The following is a 26294-nucleotide window of genomic DNA, read 5'->3' on the forward strand; positions in this document are numbered from 1 at the left end:
ACAGAACTTCCCATCGCTAGATGAAGAGGTTGATGATGGTATTATGATAATGAGGAAGAAGAATTGGAAAAAGGAAAAAAAGAAAAAAATAAAGCACCAACACAGGCACAAGAGGATAAAAATAATGAGGGACCATCCCTACTACCATTGCCACCACCAATACCATCGGGAGGCCAAACAGCAGATCAAGAAAACTTTCAGAAAGTCAACAAAGTAACAAAAGAAAACACGCCGTCAGGACCCAAAATGGAATCAAAAGCAACGGAACAGCCTTCAGGGGATGCTACACAAGGGCAGCACAGTCATGACACAACCACAGAGGATTCGACGAAGAATGCAGCAACCGGCAGTCCAGTTGAGCCAAAAACCTCATCTACCTCTACAAGCGACAGCGGTCATCATGTCCAGAATAAGGCAGATGAGGATGATGCTCAAAGCCATGAAGAACAACACGACAGCCTTGACACTGGCAACACCAACGTTGTTCCACCACTCAGTGAGACAGCGCCACAAACAGCAGAAACAGCCGCCACTGCCAGAATAAATGTTACAACGACGCCTGGCGACAGTGACGACAGCACCGCGGTCTCCCACACCACCTCCCCTCTTTTGCTTCTTGTTGTTGCGTGTGCGGCTGCGGCGGTGGTGGTGGCCGCGTGAGAGTGAGGGAGAGAGAGCCGTGCACCGCCCGCACACACACTCGTTCTTCTCTCTCTGTGTGTGTGTCCCCTTGCATGGACTCTCGCCCTCACCTCACCCCACGAGGCACACACAATGTGCCCATTGTATATATGCATGCACACCCATGCAGGCCCATTGGTGCTCTCTTTTGCACGACACGCACCGCTGCCGTCCTGCCTGGCTGCATGGACGGAGCACCGTAACTGTTTCTGTTTTTTTTCCATTGCATTGAGTGGGCGACCTCTCTCTCTCTCCCTCTGTGTGTGTGTTTTGCTTTACGGGAGTAATGAGAGTGTGTGTGCGCTGGTCGTCCCACGCTTCGGCTTTTTGTTTTGTTTTCCTTTTTGATTTTGTGGTTGAGTGCACCCATTCCGCGGCTGCGTGTGTGTGTGTGTGCGTGATGATATGAGTAATTTACGTGTGTGCTATCTGCTTCTCTCTCTGCCGTTGCTTTCTTCAGACTCTCTTGTGGCGCACAGCTGCTCTGCAAGTATATGCATTGACAAATACACACACACACACCATTATGCATACTCTGTAGAGCGGAATGATTGCTGAGAACGGATGCACGCAGAAGATTCTGGCTGCGAAGTCCCTTGCGAGGAGGGAGGACGGGAGAGCGAGATTATTTCTTTTTGACGCGTTGCTGGCGTGCAGTTGATTGGGTGATATTGGGAGTGCATGGTACAAGTACGGATTGCTTCCCGCCCAGCTACTGCACGTGCCGACTGTTCTTTGACGCTGCGGATTGGCCGATGGGGATACCCCGGCTGTGCACGGACGGAGAAGTGGGAGCGCTGGAGGAGACAATAATAAAATGACTGGAATTAGCGCGTGGGCTTTTCAAAGGACGGCTGTGTTCTCTTGCATCTCGCTGGTTGTTATCGTGTGTGGGCGTTGCTCGGTGTGTGCTGACGCGTGGATAACGACACACCCGCCGTGGCTCCTGCTGCTGGTGGTGGCAGTCGCTGTGTGTTCCCGGTGCACTGTTTTTCCTTGTCGTTCCGTGTGTCTGTGTGCGTGAGTTGTTGTTGTGGGGAGTGACTGTGGCGGGGTGATGGTGCCACTCACTGTAGGTGGCGGTGCTTATTCTTTCACCCTTTTTTCATTAGTCTGTTTTTATTCATTTCTTTCACACTCTTTTACGAAGAAAGCAAACAGGCACTTAACGCTACTGTGAAATTCGAAGGCTCTGAAAGGAACAACAACAGCACACACCGCCCACACACATATTTATATGCTCTCACGTGTTGTTGCAGTGAAGGCACCCCGCACACACAACCGTCGCCGCGTGACCGGATCCAGCGGAAGGAGGAGGGAAGGAGGAGAGAGTGAGCCGCAGAGGCCCAACATGTCCCGGCGTGTGTTTACTTCCGCGGTGCTGCTCCTATTTGTCGTGGTGATGTGCTGCGGCACTGGAGCTGCGAAAATTGCGGAGGTGGAGCCAACGATAGCTAGGGAACCTGTACCGAAGTCACCTTTTGGTTGGAGAGATACAACAGGTGATGAAACTGTGAGTTCGCTTCGTGGTCCAAGTCTTGTTGAGGTGAATGGTAAGGTGTTTGCCGTTGCCGAGGCGCAGTGCAAGGAGGATCCAAAGAGTGTTTTTACTGGCATTGCATCCCAACTACTCTCGATGGAAAAGGGTAAAGGACCGGAGGAAGTGCTGAAGGATGCCAAGTATACACAGGTTCTGGAAGAAGACATTTCCATGGAGAAGAAGAAAGTAGATGTGAGCCGACCAACAACAGTTGTGAAGGGAAATAATATTTACATGATTGTTGGAAAACACAGCCATGAAGATGCCGCTAACTGTCAGGCTGGGACTGAGAACACCAAATCGGGAATATTGCTTGTGAAGGGTGAGGTCGGTGGTGAAGCCGACAACAACCGAATCCACTGGAAGGAAACTGACGGTGTACCGTGCACTCTAGGCGACCAACACGAATCCTTGTCACGGCTGATTGGCGGCGGTGGATCGGGTGTCAAGTTGAACGAAGGTACGCTTGTGTTCCCAGTGGAGGCCACCAAAAAGAAGGAGAAGGCCGACACCGAAGAGGGTGGAAAGACCGTTTCGCTGGTCATATACTCCTTGGATGCCAAGAGTTGGACGCTGTCGAAGGGGATGTCTGCCGATGGCTGCAGTGATCCCTCCGTCGTGGAGTGGAAAGAAAAACTCATGATGATGACTGCGTGTGATGGCCGCCGCAGGGTGTACGAGATCGGTGACAAGGGGAATTCGTGGACGGAGGCACTCGGGACACTCTCGCGCGTGTGGGGCAACAAAAAGGGTGAAAAGGTTGAAATCGTTAGGAGCGGGTTCATCACAGCGAATATTGGCGGCGGTGTTGAAGATGATAAGAGAAATGTGATGCTTGTTACTCTGCCGGTGTATTCCAACAAAGAAGACAATCCAAAGGGCGTACTCCATCTTTGGCTGACGGACAATACGCACATTGTTGACATTGGGCCGGTGTCCGGGAACGATGATGACGTTACCGCCAGCTCCCTGCTGTACAAAAGCGGATATCAAGGAAATAATGATGAGTTGATTGCACTGTACGAGAAGAAGAAGGGCGAAGAGGAATCATCACTCGGTATGGTCTCTGTGCGTCTGACTGCGCAGTTGAAGCGGGTGAAGGAGGTGCTGGCGACCTGGAAGGAAGTGGACGAACGTGTCTCCGAGCTATGTCCTTCTGAGGAGGATACCTCAACTGAAAATGCCTGCAATACTGGTAAGATCACGGCTGGTCTGGTTGGCTTTTTGTCCGGCAATTTCTCTAATGGCACATGGAGGGACGAGTACCTCGGGGTGAACGCCACAGTAAATTATAAAGATGGGGCGGAGGAAAAGGATAATGGCGTGACATTTAAAGGACGTGGTGCGTGGGCGGAGTGGCCCGTTGGCAGGCAAGGGGATAATCAGCTGTACCACTTTGCGAACCACAACTTCACTCTTGTGGCGACGGTGTCCATCCACGATGTGCCGAAGGAGGGTTCTATTCCATTGATGGGTGCGACGATGAATGACAGTGACAATACAGTAATCCTGGGACTGTCGTACAACAACAACAACGAAAATAAATGGATATTACTGTGCGGTGGCAGAGAGAACAAGAAGTACAGCAGCGATTGGGAGACAAATACATCAGAACACATGGTAGTTTTGCTACGGAACGGCAACCAGAGCTCTGCGTACGTCGATGGTCAGCCTGTGGGTGGGGATGAAAAATGTAACTTGGAAAATACGGATTCGAAAGGGATCTCACACTTCCTCATTGGAGGGGATGGAGGCAGCGCAGAGAACACAGGAGGCCGAGAAGGCGTGCCTGTGACGGTGTCGAACGTATTGCTGTACAACCGCCCGTTGACTTCCCAAGAGATTGCAGAGCTTGCCAAAAATAAAGTTACTATTTCGAAGTCGGAAGGCCCGAAGACATCGGTGGTGGATGCTCAATCATCAGCAACAAGTGGATCACCTGTGCAGGGAGCCGTGTCCTTGTCCAATTCTGCCAGGCAACTGCCGTTGGAAGAGGAAACGTTGAAAGAGAATATTGGTGGTGCTGGCGGTGTATCTAGTGCAGCTTCCGTTACTACGACTCCCTCGTCTGATGTTGCTCAAACGGTGGCGACAGGGAGTGGAGATACGATGCAGGGAATTGGATCACCCCAAACTCCTGAGGTGAGCGTGAGCTCTGCTGAGGATGCGGAGACGGCGGGAAGAACGGATGCGCAGGGAGAGGAGGGAATACATTCACATAACGGGGAGGTAAATGCTACAGCACTCAACAGCAGCCTCGGTAATTTGTCGCAGGGGAATAACAGCGATGCCGGCACCATGTGTGGGAGCGGACTGCTGCCATCGCTGCTTCTGTTGGGACTGTGGGGGTTTGCGGCTCTGTGAGGAGTGACTGGCTGCCGCGTGGAATACCTGCGATCTTCCCAGCAGAGAATTACTTCTCCGGGAACGAATATTTTTGATACTTTTACTTTCTTTGTGTATCTTAAATTTATTTTAATGTTTGCTTCTTTTCTTGTTTTAAAATCCTTTTTTTTTCTCATCCCTCATCCCTCTTTTTGCTTTTGGGGGCAATCACTGTGGACGTTTTTTCTTTTCTACTCTTCCCTCTTTAATTGTTTGTTGCTGCACTCTTCCTGTGAGGGGTGCCGTGTGTTTCCGCCCAACTGCTCCACTCGCACACCCACCGACACGCTCATGACGACGGCCCTGTGCGCCTCGCCTGCTGCACGCATGAGGAGAGGCCGCGACGAACGGCGCGCTGAGGGAGCCGTGACGTGTGGGCGTGCGACGAGGGCCTGTGGGGCAGAGCACACATTTCTTTCCCTCTTGTTTTGTTTTCTTTGCGGCCAGGGCGGGCAGACACCCGCAGCGCCACACACACAGCCACACCCTGCCGCCGTGTTTTTAAGATTTTTCTTTTGCTGCGCTCACTCTCCCGATGGAGTGACGCGACCGCCGTCATGTCTGCGTGCTTCTCTCAGTCCCCACACACACGAGTGACTGTGCTCTGCGGGCCGCACTCACGCGCCGATGGGAGGGCTGAGGGGAGCAGCAACACGCAGATGGCCCCGTGAAATATAAACGATGTACGGACACACAGAGGGTCGGACGGTTGAAAGACATTTAAATATCTTTTAATTTTTTTTTGTGGGCAAAATATATGCAGACAGTTTGGTGTGGCCACACGGCAGCCGGCTGCTTTTTAATTTTGTGTGGAACAGTAATGGACGATTTCTTTTTTATTTATAATTATTTTGTGTGATGGGGTTTGTATAAGATGAAGGGGAAAGCTTTTTTTGTTTTAAATAAATCTTGTGTGAATTGCCGCTGATTGGGCTGCGGTGCAGTTGTGAGTTTGAGCGGTCTTCTTCTTGTTGTTTCCGCCATGCACTTCCGCTGTACATTTTAGTTTGTGCTCTTCTCTCTTTTTTCTAATTCTTTGCTTTGTGTTTCTGCAGGCACACACAAGATGCACATTGCAGTGGATTTGAATGCTTCATTTGCAGTGCATGCTGGCGGTTGCGTGTGGCGGCTGTTGTCTTCTTCCGTGGCCATGAGGATAAGAGCGAAGGAAGGGAGTGCGCAGCCCGAGTCTCCTTTCCTGCGGGTGTGGAGCACCGCGTGTGACTGCGTTGAGTTGGGCTCCGTGTCCCATTGAGGGCGTGATGGCTGGAAATTTTGTTGCCGCATCGTGGATGGATGAGTGTTCGCTTGCTCCGTGTGGCTGGTGTGGTGTGTGCTCGCTCCGTGTGCGCTGTGTGGGCGGCCACGTGCAACACACTGAGTTATTTTCGCCCCTACATTGGCGCCATGAACTTTGATCCGAAGTACATGACTGACACGGCGTGGAGCGTTCGCGTTGCCGCACACGAAATTGCGCATGCACTTGGGTTCAGCCAGGAGAGCATGAGAGAAAAGAGCCTGGTGAAGAAGCGAGAGAGAAGTTTGCGTGGGACGCACCGCAGGATGGTGGCGGGGAAGCACGTTCAGGGGAAGACGAAAGCGCACTTTGGTTGTGACTCTCTCGAGGGCATGGTGCTGGAGGACGGAGATGGCTCTTGGGAAAAAGAAATCCCTCACTGGAAGGGACGCCACGCGCGGGACGAGCTGATGCCCCCCGCAGTCGGTGCCGGCTACTACACGGCTCTGACGATGGCGGTGTTTGCGGATATGGGATACTACCGCGTGAATTGGAGGATGGCGGAGCCGATGAGCTGGGGCCACTGCAGTGGCTGCGACTTCCTGGTCAACAAGTGCAATACAACCGATAATCTTGCCGCCAAGTATCCTCACATGTTTTGCGATGCTATCGACACAGAGACGCTCCGCTGCACCTCCGGCCGCTGTCACGTTGGTACGTGCACCGCAAGCATCGTTGAGGACAAGGAGAGTCTGGTGGATAAGGACGTCTGCCCTGTTGTTTCTTTGGAATTTCACGGAATCTCGTCTGGGAAAACGTACAGGACGTGCTCGGACGAAAATGTGGATTATCTCCGTGGGTCGCTGACTGGCGGCGGCTCGTGGTGCCTGGACGCGGAATTACTGGAGACGACGGACGGTGATGGCCATAAAAGCGTCAAGGGAATGTGCGCGCAGGTGTAGTGTGAGGAGGGCACAGTGAAGGAGAGGCACCTCGGCAGCAGTGTTTTCCAGCCTTGCCCTGAGGACACTGACATCCCAGTGGCGTTGAAATATTTTCAGAAAGATGGGAAGATCAAGTGCCCCACGTACGGCGAGGTGTGCACCATTGCCGCGAACGGCAGCAGTCTTGTCATTCCGAGTGCGTCGGTGGGTGGACAGGATGACGAGCAAGAGAAGGAAGCAGAAGAGTCTGCGGTTGCTTCAGGGTCGCCTTCTCCGGAGGATACTCGTCCACAGTTGTCTCCTGTGTCGTCTGGTGCCTCCATTGAGAACGAGCCTCCCGGTGCTTCGGCTGCGGGTGTCGCTGGTGGTGGCCTTCATGCCGGTCCGAGGGGTGATCCGGGGGTGCGGACCGAAAGTGAGGACAACACTCAGCGGCGAGGGAGGAGACCTGGCAGTGGGAGCGAGGGAGCCAACAGAGCCTCCGGCCCCGACGCTTTTTTTTTTGCGCCATCACCCGGCGAGGACGTTGCACGAGCGGAGGTCGACCCGCGGGCGGATTGCCCAGCGGTGATTTCCAGTGCCTCCGTGCCTGCCACTCCGATTCCGTCCGTCAACAGCAACGATTTCTAGGCGATACCCGATGCGTTGGTACAGCAGGCCGACAGTGATGGCGGTGTGGCTGCTGCTACCGCTGGCCTCATTCCCTTTGTGCTTCGTGTTGTGGTCGCTGCGGCGGTAGTGGTGGTGCCTCTTTGAGCAGCCGCGGCGGCTGGGCGCAATCAAACTGCGGCAGGGCGACAGTATTTACTTTGCACATTGACCCCGCACTCAAGATGTGCAAACTGTGGCAATAATAATATAATACACTCACTGCATTCCCCATGTCCTTCATTGCTTGCGGGTGATGGGCAAAATGACCGGTCTTTTATTGCATTGTTTGTTATTCTGGGAAAAGGTGTTTTTGTTTGTTTAGAGGATTTAACTTCCGTGAAAACTGTGTGTGAACGAAGTAACATGGAGAGAAAAGACATTTCCCAGCACCACATGTATTCACGCGTTTTTTGATGCGATTGGGACGAGGGGAAACCACCGCACTCTAATCATGAGCAAAAAGTAAAGGAGATGTGCTCCAATGGAGGCGGGATCGTGCCAGCAGCTGTTTCTCTGAAGGACAGGGACGACTGCCTCTGCCTCCGTAATAGGTGCATGCGGCTTTATCTTTTACGTTTTTGCTTGGTTTTGTGACTTTGCTTCTTTTTGTGTGTGCGTCATTGCGAGAATGTGGACCTCAAATAATTTCTGTGCTTCGGCTTTCAATCTGCATGCACCCTTTTTATTTTTTTGCCTTCCCGGCTTTTTGCATCCGTTTTTGATTGGTTGTGTGTATTTCGGGTGCTCTGCTGCACTGTGGGTAGTGTGTCTTAATTCCCTCTGTCCCTGCTGTCCTGATTGTGAAAACACGCTGTGGGTCAGGGTGCATGGCTCCGTGGTTGCGGCACTATTTGTTGTGGTTGCGTTGGGGCAGCCCCGACAAGACTGCCAACGTGTGGCTCTTGGGTGTCTCGCTGGGCTCTTCTCCGTCTCCTGCGCGATGGACTCCCGTCGTCGGCGCACCCTTTCGTGCAGTGGCGTCAGCGCAACAAGGTGGCAGTTTTTTTGTTGTTGCTGCTTCAGCTGTTTTGTGTTTCCCTCTGGTATTGTGAGGTGCGGGTGTCGGATGTGGCGGCAATGAGCCGAACATAAGGAAGGAGTAGGATGGTGCGTGCGTGCGGGAGGGCCCTGCGGTGTTGGAGCGGTGCGCACTGTTTGCGGGCTTGATGCGCCCCTTTGGTGCATGGCGTGTCTTGGTGTGTCCTTCTTGCCGTGTGTGGTGCCAGCCGGCTCTTCACGATTGTGGCAATGGCGTGTTGACAGCTGTGTTTGGGTTGGCGTTGGCTGTTCCACCCTCTGGGGCTACGAGGGCGAATGTGTCACGATGAGCGACAACAATCGCGCACGACGCCTGGTCTGCAGGCAAGTGACGCACCGACTGCCGACGCGGCGCGGCCCTCTTGCCTTTTCGTTCTTTTGGTAGTCTACAGTCTGATGTCTAGCCGTAGTGGTCTCCTCTTTTCTCACTCGTTTTGTGTGTGACCGCATGCACTGACCACAACAATTGTACAATACAAGTATTACTGAGTGCAGGCTTGTGTGTTTGTGTGCCTGCTTCCGTGGATTGGAGTGTGTGTCGTGCGTGGTGTGCGGCGTACGGTGCATGCCTGGCTGCTGCCCTCTCCTCATGTGGTGTGCCCTCTGTGTGTGTCTGCCGCACCTCTCGTCTCCCCTGTTGCTCTCCATGTCCCTCACTGTGCAGATCAGCTCCACATCACTGAACGACCACACTCACGATGATGACGACGTGCCGTCTGCTGTGCGCCCTGCTGGTGCTCGCCCTGTGCTGCTGCCCGTCCGTGTGCGCCGCAGACACTCAGGAGGCTGTTCATGAACCTTCGAAGAACACGACGACGAACACTAAATCACAGGCACCCACAATAACACAAACAAAAGCAGGAGAGCAGTCCTCCACTGAACAGGGCACAGAAGGTAGTCCAGACACAGAGGAGGTTACAACCGGAAAAGAGAACGTGCAGAATACTGTCGAGACGGGAATTCCTTCCAGGTCGTCGTCTGCCGCCAGCAAGCCACCCATAAAACAAACAACGCCAATATTAGCACAATCACCGGCAGTGCCATCACCAGAACGATTAGCAGCAGCAACATCAGAAGAAAAATCAACAGCACCGAGTTTTTCAGCAGGAGAAGGAAGCCGTACAGCAACAAACGTCGCACAGAACTCAAAGGAAGAAAAGAATGAAAAATTGCCGTCAGAAAACGAAACGGAGTCCAAAGCGGTGGAACAGCCTTCAGGGAATGATGTGGCAGAGCAAGACAGTCCAGCGCGAACAACAGCATCACCCATCCCCGCAAGTGGCAGTGCCGATGCCCAGAGAAATGAGGACGCGGATAATAGTAATGCTCAAGTGCTTAAATCCGAAGGAACACATGAGAACTCCGAAACTGGTTATACAAACCTTGCTTCTACAGCCGGTGATGCAGCAACACAAACAGAAAAAGCACCCGCCGACGCCAAAACAAATGATACGGTGACACCTGGCGACAGTGACGGCTGCACCGAGGTCTCCCACACCACCTCCCCTCTTTTGCTTCTTCTTGTTGCGTGTGCGGCTGCTGCTGTGGTGGCCGCGTGAGGGTGAGGGAGAGAGAGCCGTGCACCGCCCGCACACACACTCTTCCTTCTCTCTCTGTGTGTGTGTCCCCTTGCATGGACTCTCGCCCTCACCTCACCCCACGAGGCACACACAATGTGCCCATTGTATATATGCATGCACACCCATGCAGGCCCGTTGGTGCTCTCTTTTGCACGACACGCACCGCTGCCGTCCTGCCTGGCTGCATGGACGGAGCACCGTAACTGTTTCTGTTTTGTTTTTATTGCATTGAGTGGGCGATCTCTCTCTCTCTCCCTGTGTGTGTGTGTTTTGCTTTACGGGAGCAATGAGAGTGTGTGTGCGCTTGTCGTCCCACGCTTCTTTTTTGTTTTTTTTCATTATTTTACTTGTGTTGTGGTTGTGTGCACTCATTACCTTTTTTTTTTTTTTGATTGGTGACTTGCTTTGACTGTGGACTCTTAAATTGTCTTTTTTTATTCTTGTTTTTTTTCCTTTCTTATTGAGTGAGTGTCAGTCTCTTGTATCCTTGTTACGCCACCAAGTTATTTTCCTTAACATACGCCGTGCGTCATTTGATCCACGTTAACCCCACGGCCTCCAGCGCTGCTTCCTCTGTTGATGATCTCTGCGATGTGATTTGTCGGCGGGTGCCTTGCTCTCAGCGTGACGCATCCTTCGTTCCTTGACGATTTGTTGCGTACCGACGGTGCGTGGGCGTCTCTGGTGATGGTGAGGGACGCGTGTCTCAGAGCGCAGGATGCGTTGCGGGTGTGCGGCGTCGTTTGTAAGAACCGATGGGTGACCATCCGCATCCAGGCGTCATCAACGGACTGTGAGGACAGCATAAAGCACTGCGGCTTCTTTTGGTTTGCACAAAGAATCTATTGGACGGTGCGTTTGTTTTCAATCTTTTGCATCTTTTGTGGGGAAGGTGGGAGGTTGAGGGCATTAGGACTGAATTCATTTGGGTGGCTGCGTTCCGTTGAAATGCGGCCAGTCGTGACACTCTTTTGGGGTTTGGCCGCTCGTCTCTTTTGTTTACTTCTCACCGCAGCACGTGCATAACACTGGTCCGAGGAACATTTGTTTGACGGGTGTGAGCTGCTGCCGTGCGTGGCGCATGGACTATGTGATTGTGTGGGGAGGTGCGTTGGAGTGACGAACACTTCTGTTTGGCGTGTCGCGGTGTGTCGGAATGATGTTCGGATGACATGTGGAGGGTGTTGTTTGTGGTTTGTGTGTCTTCTCTGGTGGAGCCGACATGTGTGCGGGATTGTGGCATTGCTGGCTGACAGCTCCACGTCACTCTTCAGCATTCCTGGATGTGCTGAGGAATGACGGCTGGCGACCAGCGTGTTGGTGCTGCTGGTGGGAATAAGTGCATCGGGAATAGGCCGTTTTCTCTTTTCCGTGCTGGAGCCGATGAACTGGCACGAGGGCACCGGCTGCAGGCTGCCTGCGAGCACGTGTGAGCAGCGGATCCATGCACACACCGACGCCCATCGCAAGAGCGTGTGCGATCACAATGGCCTTTTGTGGCGTGCTTTTGTGGGCTTCAGCCCATCGAAGAATGTGTGAAGCAAACGGCTGACCGCACACGAGGAAAATAAGTGCGTGCACTGTGCCGTGTTTCGGCGTCGATGGCAGAGCGACAGGAGGCCCGTGCTGGCAACTGAGATCTTTGCGTCGCAAGGGATGTCGGTGCTGATTTTGGATCGTCGAGGGTGAATTGATTTTGCTGCTGCCCGTGTGCGTGGCCGCTCCGGCAGAGGGCGGACACAAAAGGGAGGGATGCAGGCGCTGCGTGTGTGTGTGTGCAGGTGCCATGCAACAACGTCACAACAAAAATGCTGCGACTCGGTGACCCTCACATCGTTGTGGTCCTCACGAACAGCCCAGGCACGGCCCACACCGATGCACTTAGTGGACGGAGTGGGGCATCTTTTGAGGCGCAGCAGGGAACAGGATGTGTTGGCGCAGCCACGACGTGCATGGAGTGTCACTATGGCACAGTGAGCTGTGGCTGGTGGAATATTTACTTCTCGGAGGCAACAGAGAGAGAGCTGCTCCTGCTGCTGGCGTCGTTGCTGCCTTTTGTGGCCTCCCATGCCGATTATTGTCTGTCCGCTGATCATGGGTGGCATGCCTCCACTAGTGACGTCGTCTGCAGGCATTTCAAAGCACCAGTGAAACACACATCACGTCGCATGCTTTGGCTGTCGATGTGGTGTCGTGAATGCAGCCGGCATTATTTTGCCCGACTCCTTTTCACTGCATTGCGACGAATAGATGCGTCTCCGCCCGAGTCATTCGCTGCAGCTCCGTGTGTTGTACTGCCAGCACAACACTCTCTTGTTGTCTGGCGCCTGGCTGACAGTCGAACACCACAGCGTTGGGACATGCAGGGATGTGGACTGCCGCTCACGGTGTTGGGCACCGCTGTTTGGATGCGGCGGCCACACGAGCGGATGTATTGTGGCACAATCAAATTCGTGAATTACGCGGAATCACAGCGGCTGCAATAATATCAGCGGTGTGGCACCACGGAATGTGTGAGTGGGTGATGCATGATGAATCACGGTGGGCGGCATGCGAGGGAAGTGCACCGCGACGGAGCGTCGTCCCGCCCTCAGCCTGCAGGGGAATGTACGCCCACAAAATATATGGACGAGGCACCACCAAACACACATGCCCTTCCATGCAACAATAAATAGGAGCGAAGGTGCGTTCTGGTGTGTGGGAGTCCACTCACATATTTTCATTTCCACCGCAATAAACGGTGAGGAATCAGGTGCCACAGCAACGAAAGGAAAAACAAACATCTATTGCAGCACTTTACCAGCGAAAGGCAGGAACAACACAAACCGAATTCTTGGCTGCAACAACACAAGAAGCATTCACAAGAGGAAAGAAAAATAATAATTGTGCACCCTGCAGAAATCCCCAACACACGACCCAGGCATGAAAGTTTGCCCTCCGAAAAAACAAAAGGAACGCATGCAGACATCTGCCAGCATCCAAACCGAAGCACAAATAAAGGGCTGCTTGCATTATTCCATTCCTTGCGCTTATTTTTGCGTGTGCTGCTGCTGCTGCTGCAGTGGTTTCCAGGCCTGCATGAAGTGGTGTGCGCTGAATATGAACGAGGGTCGAAGAAAAATGAATTGTTTTTGTGATGAATGTTGGCTGCACTTCCCGTGGACCAACAACCCACGTGGTATGCGGGGATCATTCCTTTTTTATTGTTACTTTGCTTTTGTGTTGCTGTGTGCGCTGCACCTCCTCTTGTGTGTGCGTACCCTCCGTGAGGGGTGCCGACACGACGGACCGCTCTCGCCGTATGTGCATGCGGTGGAGTCTTGTGTGCCGCTCCTGTTTGCTTCTACCTCTTCCATCTGTGTGTTGTTGTTGCGGCAGGGCTGTGTGTGTGCGTGCTGCCGTGGATTGGAGTGTGTGTCGTGCGTGGTGTGCGGCGTACGGTGCATGCCTGGCTGCTGCCCTCTCCTCATGTGGTGTGCCCTCTGTGTGTGTCTGCCGCACCTCTCGTCTCCCCTGTTGCTCTCCATGTCCCTCACTGTGCAGATCAGCTCCACACCACTGAACGACCACACTCACGATGATGACGTGCCGTCTGCTGTGCGCCCTGTTGGTGCTCGCCCTGTGCTGCTGCCCGTCCGTGTGCATGACAGCGGTTGTCGTGGAAGGAGGTGACCGCAGTACGGACTTGAGTCTACAAGAGGGTGTTAGTAAGACAAAAGGTAAGCAAAATGAAACATGTGAACCCATCACTGACGCCCAAAGAATTGGCGGATGAAAATGAGAACGGTACACAAGACATACAAGATCCCTCCACCGATGTGGTCTCCAACAGTAATGGTACGTCCGATGAGCCAGGGAAAACAGGCGCTTTGGATCAATCCGCAAAAAACCCAAAATTGGAGGTTCCTGTGGAAACAACGAAGACCACGACTACGACAAATGCACCAAGTACAACCACGACGACTTCCACAACAAAGGCACTAACCACAACGACCACAACTACAACAATGGCACCTACTACAACCACTGCGCCAACTACGACGACCACCCGCGCACCGTCACGTCTTCGTGAAGTCGACGGCAGCCTCAGCAGCTCTGCGTGGGTGTGTGCCCCGCTGCTGCTCGCCGCATCCGCGCTGGCGTACACCACTCTGGGCTGAAGAATTGTATGCGGGCTGTGCGTGCCAGCACTCAGCCACGGGGATTTGTGTGCCTCCACTGTGGTCTGATGTACTTAATAAGAGAAACTAATGATTGTTTTTGCGTCACCTGCTTCTGCTGCCCTGCTGTTTGCTCCGTGTTGCTCCCTGTAACCGTCACTTGGCACGCATCCCAGACACACTCATATGCATTGCACGCACACGACTGTTTGCGTGGAATCGCATTTATGGGTGCTGGTGCATGCGCACTGGATCCATACTGTGCAGCCCCTTGTTATTTGTGTGTTTTTACATTTTTAACTTCATTGCTGTTTGTTTACCTGTGTTTTGTTTCTAATTGTTTTGCGTGTTTTCTATTTACTTGCTGCGGGGCGGTGTGTGTTTTTGCCCTTTCACTACTTTCAACTGCCTCATGGTGAGTGTGCGCTGCCGCTGCTGCCATTTGTGACTGTGCGGTGGCTGTGCGTGGTGTAGCGGTCGTGTCTCTCCTTTTGCCTCCGCTCTGCGTTGACGGGGCGTTAGTTTGTGCTGAAGGCTACACGCAGGTGACAGGAGTGATGGCGATGATGATGACTGGTCGTGTGCTGCTGGTGTGCGCCCTCTGCGTGCTGTGGTGCGGTGCCGGCGGTGGTTTTGCGGACAAGGTGGTGGAAGCTGCTGCCGGTGTTGTTGCCAGTAACAGAACGGATGAGGAGAATTTGATCTTGAATTGGTATGTTCTGACGCAGGGAGAATGCGCGAATGAAAGCACGACAGGAGGGAAGTTGAATGTGACAGCTGAGAGGATCTGCATGCACAAAGTGATGAAGGAGGTTTGTGACGCTTTTTATAATAAAACGTCGGGTGTAACTCATGACCGTGACGTTGAGTTTATTTGTACGTATTACGCTACCATTCCAGAGGAGCCCGTCGAGCCCCCAACACCGCAAGGGCCACCATCACATTCAGCTGTCAGCAATGCCACCAGTGATGAGGGGACGCCGAAGAATGCACCGGAATCCGATGTTGCAGGGAGAGGAGAAGGAAAAGAAGATGACAAGGAGCACGGCAATACGAAGCAAAAAGCAGTCGAAACCGCCGCTGTGGAAAGTATCACGAGGAGTACCGACAGTGAGGTCAGCACCGCGGTCTCCCACACCATTTCCCCTCTTTTGCTTCTTCTTGTTGCGTGTGCGGCTGCTGCTGCGGTGGTGGCCGCGTGAGAGTGAGGGAGAGAGAGCCGTGCACCGCCCGCACACACACTCGTCCTTCTCTCTCTGTGTGTGTCCCCTTGCATGGACTCTCGCCCTCACCTCACCCCACGAGGCACACAATAATGTGCCCATTGTATATATGCATGCACACCCATGCAGGCCCGTTGGTGCTCTCTTTTGCACGACACGCACCGCTGCCGTCCTGCCTGGCTGCATGGGCGGAGCACCGTAACTGTTTCTGTTTTGTTTCCATTGCATTGAGTGGTCGACCTCTCTCTCTCTCCCTGTGTGTGTGTGTTTTGCTTTACGGGAGCAATGAGAGTGTGTGCGCTGGTCGTCCCACGCTTTGGCTTTTTGTTTTATTTGTGTTGTGGTTGAGTACACCAGTTACAATTCTTTTTGATTGGCAGTTTGCTTTGAGTGCATAAGTCTAAATTCTCTTTTTGTATTTTTTCTTTTTTCCTTTGAGATATTGCCAGTGTTTCTTACTCTTGTCAAGCCATGAAGTATTTTCTGTTACGTACAGCATGCGACAGTTGATCCATGTCACTTCACGGTCTGCAGTGCTGTTGGTGCTTCTGGTTGTGATGATGTTTGTGATGTGTTGTGCTGGCGGGTGCTTTGCTGCCAGCCTGACGTACTCCTACTCCTCTGACAAGGCGATGCGTGCGGACAGGGCGAAGTCGATCCCGGCTGTGGTGAGGGACGTGTCTTTTGGATATGAGGGTGCGTCGCAGACATGTACCGTCATTGGGAGGAATGGATGGGCGCCCACCCGTATCAATGTGTCGACAAGGGACCTGGATGGTACCAGGAAGTATTGCAGCTCAGAGCGGTATTGCGCAATGAATTCATTGTTGGCAGCTGCGAGTGTGAAGGTGACGTTTTTCTATGATGAGAAAAGGGAAGTATTTGTTTCGTTATACTTTGCAGCCACTGTTCGTTAATGGCCTGCGGACTGTCCGTGGCGATGTGGCCGGTTTTTCCTTTTTGAATGGTGCTGTCGTGCGAGAGGGTGTTCCAAATAGTCGGATGCTCAGTTGTCGAGGACGGGGGCATTCCCACAGCGTGTGCGGCAGGGCCTCCCGTGGATTGTCGGGGCTCAGCGGTTGGTGGTGGTTGCAGCAGAGGAGTGACTGAAGGGCCACGGCTGTCATTGGAGCCTGCAGAGGTGCGTTGTCCGTTTTTTGCTCGTTGATACGCCTGACATTTTCGGTAGTGACCTGCGCGTGAGGCACTTGTTGAGGAGACCGTGGAGCTGTCGCAGAATCCACATGTGAGGCCTTCTGCAACGATTGGAGTGCCAGAGTTAGTGCGTCGGGCGTGTGCCTTCATGTTGTGGACGGACGAGAAGACGCTGCTGCAGCTTGGGCAGGGCGACGTTGATCCGCTGCTCGTCGTTCTACGAGGAGGTGCCGCGGACACGCCAGGTGGAGGTTCCGGAGGAGGTCGGGGTGGTCCTGCCTCTTCAGTGAGAGGTAGGGACGGCACCACCGACATAATGGAGTTGCCTGTGATCTGCAGGGCGCGTGCCTGTCTGCCGAGGAGTGGGCAGGAGTCGCATCGCACCCGCGCACAAAGTCGTGATTCGATGCCCGATGTCTGCCTGCACACCAGGAATGGTCCTTGCCACACCGACGAGCGCCTGGCGTGCGGTGTACTCCTTCCTTTCCTCCTCGACTTCCTTCCAGTACAACCTCTTGACGGTGGTGTGGAATTTCACGTGCCAGATGGGGATGCCTCATTACTGGAGGGATCGTGCAATCGTGGCTTCTTCGTCAGCGGCCTCAGTGCGTGGGGCGCCGCAGCGCGATGGCGGAAATATGAAGTGTGCGGGGTGAACTCGCTTCACCAAGGAAAGCAGCATAGCCCAAATCCCTTCAGCAACGCATTCACGCACGGCCAGTGGGGCAACGCGGGGTGCCTCAGTTGCCGACAGGGAGTCGGTTGACACCGGGGTTTGTGTGGACGATTGGGATGTTCCCAGACGAGGAGGTATGAGATGTCTAAAGCCATTTTCAGTGGCAAGGCACTCTGCTCTATATGAGCATGCGAGGCTGCCAGCTGCTGCACGATGTACCTCCACAGGGAGATCATTTGTCGTGGTGGAGTCATATAATAGCGCAGCGGATCCAGATGCGAGTTCAGCGAGGGATGAGGAACCGTCTGTCCATAATTCAAAATCATAATCTCCTAGAGAGGAGTAAAGGGAATCAAAAGCCGTGCGCCTGACATCGTCAGAGGCGTCGTTGGCAAAGCATGGCTGATAAGATCTCACGTTATTGCGGCCCACGGCGTCCCAGGGAATAATTCGATGTTGGGTAATAGGAGGAGCGTGATTGTGGTTGTGTGGTATCCCAATAATGTTACAGAAGGATTGTAATCCATTAATAACGGCATCTCTCGGAAGTGGGATTGATGTCGCCGCTTTCCTCTGCATGGACAGCGGCACAGGTTCCGAGTAGATAAGGGAACTCAAATCCCCGTGATTATGGAAACGTGCATGGCGTTCGTGTTGATTGGTGTGGCGGAGCCAGAGTATCTTCCGGAGCCGAAGAGGATTGGCTTCCAATTAGACAGATGTATCTTCCGTTGGTGCGCAAATGCCAAGGTGTGTTTTACAACTGTTGCGGTACAGTACTTCCATATTATGGAGGCAGGTGGGGACAAGGCATGGGACAATTGCTTTGCCAGAATACAGTTACACACCATGACCGTATCCAATCGAAAAGGATTGCGTATTGTGATGGGAAGCACCAGCCTGTGCAACCGGCCGTAATTGGTAACGGCGTGGCATGGTCTGCTTTGCATCGGTGGAAGCGTGCGTAATCAAAATTAGGAAGACGATCGAACGTGTTGCCCAGCAAGCGCACTGGGCATGACTGAATGCGTAGTCTCCCATTGCCAGGAAGGAGATCGACCATGTCCTCGTCAGACCGTGTGTGTGTGAAGAGATGTAGAATAGAGCAGATTCACTCTTATCAACGTTGATTTTTAGGTTGTGCTCGACAGCCCATGTCGTTATAGGTGACAGGGCGGGTGGCATTGCCGCAGCACATGCATGGATGTCCGCACCTGAGGCAACAAGTGTGTGTTCGTCAGTGTACATGAAAGCGGAGGCAGAATAGATGTTCTCCATGCGGCGCAGCACATCACACACATGGCGGAGAGAGAGTTGGGGTAGCAGGACGCCGCCTTGTGGTGCTCCAGCTGAGGCGAGTTGTTTCCGGGAGTGCTGTTCGCGAGTGCATACCCTAACATGGCGGCCCCGCATGTAGTTATGCAGCCGACTTTTGGTTTGGGGCCAAGGCGCCGGAGTCTGTCAAGCATGCAGAATAAATTCCCATGGTCAGTGGTGTCGAACGCAGTTGGAAAATCAATCAATACTACGAGCGAGCGATGGTGACGAGGGTGGCTTGTGGGGCGCCGCCTCCAGGGCGCTCATACTCCACAGTACTGGACTCATTCAATCCACGGGCAATTTTACCAATAACAAGTGTCACCACGTCCGATGTTGAACGCGGAGGTGTGAACCCGAATTGACGTGGGCGGTGCGGCAGTAACGCTGATAGACGGCGGTGAATCATTCCTTCGGTTAACTTTAGTAAAACAGAGAGTAGCGTGATAGGTCTGTAACTCTCTGGGCGGCATGGATCCTTCTCAGGTTTGGGAATGGGAATGGTGTCCACCGTATTCCAGGAGCCAGGCAGACTGCCATCTGCGAAGGAGTTGTGGATCATCGTTCTAGGAGTGCCGCACGCAACGGGCCCGAGACGGTGCAGGAATTCATTCAACATGTTGTCGTGGCCAGGGGCTGAGCCGAGCGAAGAGTCGCGGATGGCCACGTCAAGTTCATATGGCGTGAGAGGCCGATCCATTTCCCAGTCACCAGGAAACAAAGGAGCGCGACGAGCAGCAGCAGCAGTATAATTTAATGTGGCACGTGAAACCCGCACAAAATGACGAACAAGCAGATTTGCCTGTTGCCGAGGCAGGACACAGACGCGGTCCGAGGATCAGTTCGGAGCACAACCGATTCCAGGGAATGAGGATACGGCGCCGCCACGCCATGAAGATATCGCCACCTCGGGCTGGGTGAGGCCCCAAGTCTTTTCGCGCAGGCTTCCAGAAGCATAGTGAAGCCACGACGTAAGGCTTGATTTCGTTTCTCCATATTTTTGGATGTATTCGGCTCGAAGCAGGATGTCTCTGGCGAGGCGATGTGTGTGCTTTGTGTGCTGCTTCTACGGCGGACTCGGCTTGTTCCATTTCGTTTTTCCATATTGTTTTGGGCTGTCGCGGCTGCCGCGCGGGATGTGGCGCTCAGCTGCTCGTAAGACACCACTGCGAATGTCCAACCATGTGGACGCGGCGGCAAGGAGTGTTTCACACAACGAGGTGAAAGCAGGCAGTCCGCTTTACGCAGGGCAAAAGTGGCTTTCTTCCGTCAAGGCAGCGTGTTGGCTATTCGCGGAATGCCATCATCCATCCCTACCGAGTAAGATATTAAGCAGTGGTCCGAATCCATGTAGGGGGCGAATGTCCAGTGGGTGATGCGTAGTACGCGATACGCAGTCACGTCAGGGGACGAGACATTACGATGTGTGATCCGTGTTGCCTGCGCCGGGCCATTTGCCAGCCCAAAATCCATGTCAATTAGAGTAGAGGACAAATCCTCTCCTCCAGTCGTTGAGGGCATATGACTGTCCGAGAGTTCACGACGTAAATTCAGTTCACCCGCGATAATCGCTGCGGGGCCTGAGCGACGAATGGTGCTAATAAACGAAGAGCCTTGAACAATTGCTGTGCGAGGGCTGTAGAGATTCACCACGCAGATGCTGGGACAGCCCTGTGGAGTTGCACGGACAGCAATGGTCTCCAGGAGGTCTGTGCCAGGGAGCGTCAGGCGCTCGCACGGCAGAGAGTGGCGCACCGGAACAGCAACGCCACCACCGCGCCCAGTGCGGTCTGAAGAAAGCCATTATGGCCATATAGTTTTGCCGCTGTGGCACTTTGAGTATTTGTTTTCTGGAAAAGAACGGTGTCAGGTTGGGGCAACTCCAGTCGCGCAGCAGATCCAACCTTTTTTGCGGACGAGAGGCCTGCAATTTTGAGCCGCCAAATAGTGATGTAGCCATCCTCCTCGGTGCCGGAATTCTTGTGGACGTCACCGCCACGGGGATATCAACGGAGTGACCGCCGCGAAACGGTCGTGCAGTTTTGTCCGACAGTCTGCAGGCTGACCGCCTCACCTCCCCGCACCGGGCATGGCGTGGAACCTTCTCGAGGGGTGGAGTCGTCTTGGTCTCCGTCGTGCTCGCCGCAATGCACCGCATCGGAGTTCCTATATGCAGCCAGAGCCCAGCACCGCGACAAGGTGCGACTTCATCGCTGGGGCTTACCGAATGTTGTCAAGGACCTCATTTTAATTTTTTTTTTCTTCTTTTTTTTTGCTGCTTGTGTTTTATTGGAATAATAATTATCTTTGTGTTTTCCCAATGGCTGTTTAACTGCTCTACACATCGTTATGAGTGACGTGTTTTCCATCTTGTTTTCTTTTTTGTCCATTCGCTATGTCGGCCTCATTGCTCTGCGTCCCGCGGACTGCACGAAAGGAGGAGCGGAGGAACAGGCCGGATGCCGAAATGACGTGTGAGGGATGTTGTGTGGGCTGGTGGAACAGTACGATATTTTTTTTATTTGTCTTTTTTTTTCTTTCTTAAAGGCGTTATGTATTCACATACACACACGGTTGTCTTGTGCTTCTTAGCATATGAAATAGAATTTCTGCCCGATTGATTTTTTATATTCCTCCCCTGGAGTTCTGTTGGACTCCCATCATTTTTTTTTTCCTTTTTTGTTTTTTCCGCCTTTTTAAGTTTTGGTTTGCGTGGCGGTGTGTGAGTTCTGCAGTTGTAATGATTCCATTTGTCTTTTTGGTGTGCGCTTCTTCTGGCTGCTGCCATTTATTACCATGCGGTGGCTGTGCGTGGCGTAGCTGCTGTCTCTCTCTACTTTCTTTCTCATGCTCTTGCAGATCGAATCCACGTTATTCAACAACGAAAGTTTTGACGATGATGCGCCGTGTGTTTTGTGTCCTGTTGGTGCTGGCACTACTGTGCTGCTGCTCTTGCGTGTTTGCCGTGAAGGGAGGGGAGGAGCAAGAGCAGGAGGTAACGCAGGTGAATGCAGTATGTGTGGGTAAGGATAAACTCGGGCGCTGGCAACTCCCTGGGAGGTCATTGTGGTACAACTGCACGGATGCAGCTTCTGGTGCGGGAAAGATGATTTGCGGCATGGGCGTAGGAAACTGTGCGTCCGAGGCTTCACAGAGTCGCACCAAAGATGGTGTGAAGGATGCTGTCTTCAAGATCAACGTCACATCGCCCACTCCAAACATCCTGGAGATTTGGTGGAAGCGTAAAGTGGAGCCGAAGGCGGCCACCATTGAAAGCGGTCCGACCACACGTCCGGAAGCCGAACCTCTGGGGCCTCAAGAACACAAGGCTCCCGGTTACACCTCCACAACAGATTCTGATTCTCCTCCTGCTGGCGCTGCGGGTGCGTCTGGTGACCCTCCTCCTCCTCTACCTCAAACTGCAACTCCAGGCGGCGCTGTTGCTAGCACTGCTGCTGACGCTGCGGCCAAGACGGATCCTTCTGCTGCAGCCTTGGGAGCACTGGATTCCGCCCCCTCTGGTGAGCTTCAAGGCCCTTCACATTCTGCCTCTGCTGCTTCTCCTGCACCCGAATCCCCACCAGATCTGGAGCCCACAGAAGGCGGCGACCACTCCTCCCATGAACCTCCAGTGGAGCTGCAGGAAGAGACTGCTGCTGCGCCACCGACTCAGTTGCCCCAGACCGGCGAGGACGGGGGCGCAGCGGAAGGCACCGAAGAGGACACCGCCACCAACACCACCGACACTGCTTCCAGCGAAGGAAATTCTACGGCGGCAAGCATGCCGGCTCCCCTTTCCTCTGCGCCCACAACGAACGCTCTGGAGAACAGTGTGGGAACTGACGCCTGCTTCCATGACACCCGTCTGCATGCCCTGCCACCGCTTGTTCTGGCTGCGCTCACCTACGGGACACTGGGCTGAAGAAGTGAATGCGAGCTATTATTGCCAGCACTCAACCACGTGGATTTGTGAGCTTCTTTTGTTTTATTGCTTAGTAAGTAATATAAAATAATGATTGTGTTTTGCTTCATTTGCTTCTGCTGCGCTACTGTGTTCTCCATTTTTCTGCTCCCTGTATCCGTCACTTGGCTCGCGTCCCAGACACATTCGTATGCACGACACGCACTCAACTTTTTGCGTGGACGCATGTCTGTGTGTGAGTGCATGCACACTGGAGCCATTTGTTGCAGCTCCTTCTTTGTTTTTTGTGTTTTTATTTATTTTTTTACTTCCTTTTTTTTCTCTGCTGTTGTTTCTTTGTTACTTGTTTTTTGTGTGTTTTTCTTGCTGTTTACATACTACGGGGCGTTGTGAGTTTTTTTCATTTTTTTATGGTTTATTTTCTTTAATTTCTTTTTTTTTTCTTGTTTCCTAATCTTTTGCTCCACCATCCCTCTTTTTGCTTTTGGGGGCAATCACTATGGACGTTTTTTTTCTTTTCTACTCTTCCCTCTTTAATTGTTTCTTCTGCACTCTTCCTGTGAGGGGTGCCGTGTGTTTCCGCCCAACTGCTCCGCTCGCACACCCACCGACACGCTCATGACGACGGCCCTGTGCGCCTCGCCTGCTGCACGCATGAGGAGGGGCCGCGACGAACGGCGCGCTGAGGGAGCCGTGACGTGTGGGCGTGCGACGAGGGCCTGTGGGGCGGAGCACACATTTCTTCCCTCTTGTTTTGTTTTCTTGCGGCCAGGGCGGGCAGGCACCCGCAGCGCCACACACACACAGCCACACCCTGCCGCCGTGTTTTTAAGATTTCTTTTTTGTTTTTTTGTGAATGGTGTGTGCTGTCACCGTGCGTGGTGGTTGAGGTTGGGACCGTACCGCATGTATCGCCGCCATCCAGCTGTGCCTCTTGCTGTGTTGATGTGCCTCCCTGTGCTCCTCCTTTTCCCGTTTCTCTAGCGCACACACACACACGCAAGTCTTTGTACGGTGCTCTGTAAGAATATTTGGCGAAGGTAGGGACGTTGGCTTGCGTCCCGTGCTGACGCGGCTGCACGATGCCCGCCATGCGTGAAGGAGTTGCCTGCTCTTGGGGTAATTCTTCTCTCCTCCTTTATTTTTGCTCTGCCGGGTGCGAGCGTTGCTCGGTGTGTGCTGACGCGTGACGGACGGTGCCACGATGGCCTCCTCTGACGATGACAGTCGCTGTGCTCTCGGCACACATCCACACACTCTTCCTTGTCTCTCTGTGGGAGTGATTGCGGCAGGGCATTGCTGCGAGCGTGATGGGGACCACGACGGCATCGTCCCTCGAGAAGGTGCCACGCTCCGTTAGTTGTGGAGCGGCGAGGCGGTTTGCCTGCAGCCCGACTGACAGAACCGCACAGTCGTTTCAGTGCGGTCACTCCGTCGGCATCACCCGCTGCGGTGGTGTCCGCAAGAGCCGCAGCTCCGATGAGGATGGCCTCGTAGTTATCTGGCAGCTGAGAACTTCATGCCTTCGCCCCTCAGGATTGCCCTGCTGCTCGACTGGCGCAACACCATTCGTCGTCTTGGCCCCGCAGCGGTTATTTGCTACCTGAATTCACACCATGAGCTGCGGGACGGTCGCTCGCCATCCACGGCGGCAGGAGATGAACTCGCCGTCATCCCAACCGGCATGGAGATTGAGCTTTCCGACGACCTGGCACAGGCAACGTGGAACAGTGGCCGCAGTGTCTCGGTTCCCGACGTGACTGCGCAACGCGCACTGTGTGCCTCCCACTGGACGTCCACCCGTTTACATGGACTCGGACCACCATCTGCCATCCCACACTGCAGGGACGGAGGACGACATCCCGCAACAGGCAGGCATGCTGCCACAACGGAAACATGACGCCGTTGTCCTGCGTGAGGCTGACCGTGATGCTTCCACCTTGGCGCGTGGAACACCTCTGGCCACTGTGATCACATGATTGGAGATGCACCGAGGCACCGTACAAGTGGCAGCCGTGACATTCCCACAGGAATCTGTACGGACGGAATGGAGCAGGCCGAGTGTGTTGCAGCGGCAGCCTGCCACGAGCTGAAGTGCTCCGCAAACGGGAGGACCGCAATCATGCCCTCCGCCATGGCTTATCCATGCTGCTAGAGGTCCGTGCGAAACAGCTTGGTACTCTCTCGAGCCCAGGCCTGTGATACCCCGAGGCATGGCGGCGCCACGTCCCTGCCCTCTGGGATCGGCTGTGCTGCGGTGCTGTTGGGACCGCGTCTGTGCTCTGCCTCCGCCGTAACCTCTTCCTGACTTGAATACCGCCACTCCTTGCCGACCAGCAAGCGGCTGATGGACGTCCTCCTGCCCACTCCTCGGCATACTGGCACGCGCCCTGCGGATCACAAGCAACCCTTATTTCGGTGGCGCTGCCCTCTCACACTGAAGAGGCAGGACCACCCCGAACTCCTCCGGAACCTCCACCTGGCGTGTCCACGGCACCCCCTCGTAGAACGACGAGCAGCAGATCAACGTCGCCCTGCCCAAGCTGCAGCAGCGTCTTCTCGTCCGTCCACAACATGAAGGCACACGCCCGACGCACTATCCCTGGCACTCCAATCGTTGCAGAAGGCCTCACATGTGGATTCTGCGACAGCTCCACGGTCTCCTCAACAAGTGCCTCACACGCAGGTCACTACCGAAAATGTCAAGCGTATCAACGAGCAAAAAACAGACAACGCACCTCTGCAGGCTCCAATGACAGCCGTGGCCCTTCAGTCACTCCTCTGCTGCAACCACCACCAACCGCTGAGCCCCGACAATCCACGGGAGGCCCTGCCGCACACGCTGTGGGAATGCCCCCGTCCTCGACAACTGAGCATCCGACTATTTGGAACACCCTCTCGCACGACAGCACCATTCAAAAAGGAAAAACCGGCCACATCGCCACGGACAGTCCGCAGGCCATTAACGAACAGTGGCTGCAAAGTATAACGAAACAAATACTTCCCTTTTCTCATCATAGAAAAAAGTCACCTTCACACTCGCAATTGCCACCAATGAATTCATTGCGCAATACCGCTCTGAGCTGCAATACTTCCTGGTACCATCCAGGTCCCTTGTCGACACATTGATACGGGTGGGCGCCCATCCATTCCTCCCAATGACGGTACATGTCTGCGACGCACCCTCATATCCAAAAGACACGTCCCTCACCACAGCCGGGATCGACTTCGCCCTGTCCGCACGCATCGCCTTGTCAGAGGAGTAGGAGTACGTCAGGCTGGCAGCAAAGCACCCGCCAGCACAACACATCACAAACATCATCACAACCAGAAGCACCAACAGCACTGCAGACCGTGAAGTGACATGGATCAACTGTCGCATGCTGTACGTAACAGAAAATACTTCATGGCTTGACAAGAGTAAGAAACACTGGCAATATCTCAAAGGAAAAAAGAAAAAATACAAAAAGAGAATTTAGACTTATGCACTCAAAGCAAACTGCCAATCAAAAAGAATTGTAACTGGTGTACTCAACCACAACACAAATAAAACAAAAAGCCAAAGCGTGGGACGACCAGCGCACACACTCTCATTGCTCCCGTAAAGCAAAACACACACACACAGGGAGAGAGAGAGAGGTCGACCACTCAATGCAATGGAAACAAAACAGAAACAGTTACGGTGCTCCGCCCATGCAGCCAGGCAGGACGGCAGCGGTGCGTGTCGTGCAAAAGAGAGCACCAACGGGCCTGCATGGGTGTGCATGCATATATACAATGGGCAC

At 53.6% G+C, this 26294-nt stretch overlaps 6 protein-coding genes and 3 pseudogenes across 6 annotated transcripts, besides 13 other annotated features; 8 read left to right on the top strand and 1 right to left on the bottom strand.

The window, feature by feature from the left end:
• On the top strand, positions 1 to 660 carry Tc00.1047053508219.10 (annotated as a pseudogene; the record flags this gene model as incomplete).
• Positions 1 to 763: a sequence feature (areas not merged during assembly with more than two copies in the genome that could not be assigned to a particular haplotype).
• Positions 764 to 1699: a sequence feature (haploid, Esmeraldo-like haplotype).
• Positions 1700 to 8415: a sequence feature (areas not merged during assembly with more than two copies in the genome that could not be assigned to a particular haplotype).
• Tc00.1047053508219.20 (trans-sialidase, putative) lies at positions 1919 to 4585 on the top strand (the record flags this gene model as incomplete). The annotated part of the gene is made up of 1 exon (XM_810812.1): positions 1919 to 4585. One exon carries the CDS (start codon positions 1919 to 1921, stop codon positions 4583 to 4585), a length of 2667 nt encoding a protein of 888 aa, XP_815905.1.
• Positions 5439 to 5459: a sequence feature (AT_rich).
• Positions 5903 to 7009, top strand: Tc00.1047053508219.30 (annotated as a pseudogene).
• Positions 8416 to 9245: a sequence feature (areas merged during assembly that could not be assigned to a particular haplotype. This can correspond to areas where the two haplotypes were merged or to regions with more than two copies in the genome that were merged during assembly.).
• On the top strand, positions 9175 to 10035 carry Tc00.1047053508219.50 (mucin TcMUCII, putative; the record flags this gene model as incomplete). The annotated part of the gene is made up of 1 exon (XM_810813.1): positions 9175 to 10035. The coding sequence occupies one exon, from the start codon at positions 9175 to 9177 to the stop codon at positions 10033 to 10035; it is 861 nt and encodes a 286-aa protein (XP_815906.1).
• Positions 9246 to 10589: a sequence feature (heterozygous, non-Esmeraldo-like haplotype).
• Positions 10590 to 10983: a sequence feature (areas merged during assembly that could not be assigned to a particular haplotype. This can correspond to areas where the two haplotypes were merged or to regions with more than two copies in the genome that were merged during assembly.).
• Positions 10984 to 24078: a sequence feature (areas not merged during assembly with more than two copies in the genome that could not be assigned to a particular haplotype).
• Positions 13634 to 14216, top strand: Tc00.1047053508219.60 (annotated as a pseudogene).
• Positions 13971 to 14104: a microsatellite.
• Tc00.1047053508219.70 (mucin-associated surface protein (MASP), putative) lies at positions 14774 to 15418 on the top strand (the record flags this gene model as incomplete). Its single annotated transcript, XM_810814.1, has 1 exon — positions 14774 to 15418. One exon carries the CDS (start codon positions 14774 to 14776, stop codon positions 15416 to 15418), a length of 645 nt encoding a protein of 214 aa, XP_815907.1.
• Tc00.1047053508219.80 (uncharacterized protein) lies at positions 15937 to 16356 on the top strand (the record flags this gene model as incomplete). Its single annotated transcript, XM_810815.1, has 1 exon — positions 15937 to 16356. The coding sequence occupies one exon, from the start codon at positions 15937 to 15939 to the stop codon at positions 16354 to 16356; it is 420 nt and encodes a 139-aa protein (XP_815908.1).
• Positions 16508 to 20384: a mobile genetic element.
• Tc00.1047053508219.90 (90 kDa surface protein, putative) lies at positions 21328 to 22509 on the top strand (the record flags this gene model as incomplete). The annotated part of the gene is made up of 1 exon (XM_810816.1): positions 21328 to 22509. The coding sequence occupies one exon, from the start codon at positions 21328 to 21330 to the stop codon at positions 22507 to 22509; it is 1182 nt and encodes a 393-aa protein (XP_815909.1).
• Positions 22783 to 22995: a sequence feature (T-rich).
• Positions 24079 to 24147: a sequence feature (areas merged during assembly that could not be assigned to a particular haplotype. This can correspond to areas where the two haplotypes were merged or to regions with more than two copies in the genome that were merged during assembly.).
• Positions 24148 to 26294: part of a sequence feature (areas not merged during assembly with more than two copies in the genome that could not be assigned to a particular haplotype) that runs on past the window's edge.
• Tc00.1047053508219.100 (uncharacterized protein) lies at positions 25472 to 25891 on the bottom strand (the record flags this gene model as incomplete). The annotated part of the gene is made up of 1 exon (XM_810817.1): positions 25472 to 25891. One exon carries the CDS (start codon positions 25889 to 25891, stop codon positions 25472 to 25474), a length of 420 nt encoding a protein of 139 aa, XP_815910.1.

Source organism: Trypanosoma cruzi, genomic scaffold, assembly GCF_000209065.1.
Source record: "Trypanosoma cruzi strain CL Brener 1047053516723 genomic scaffold, whole genome shotgun sequence".
Lineage (NCBI taxonomy): Eukaryota > Euglenozoa > Kinetoplastea > Trypanosomatida > Trypanosomatidae > Trypanosoma > Trypanosoma cruzi.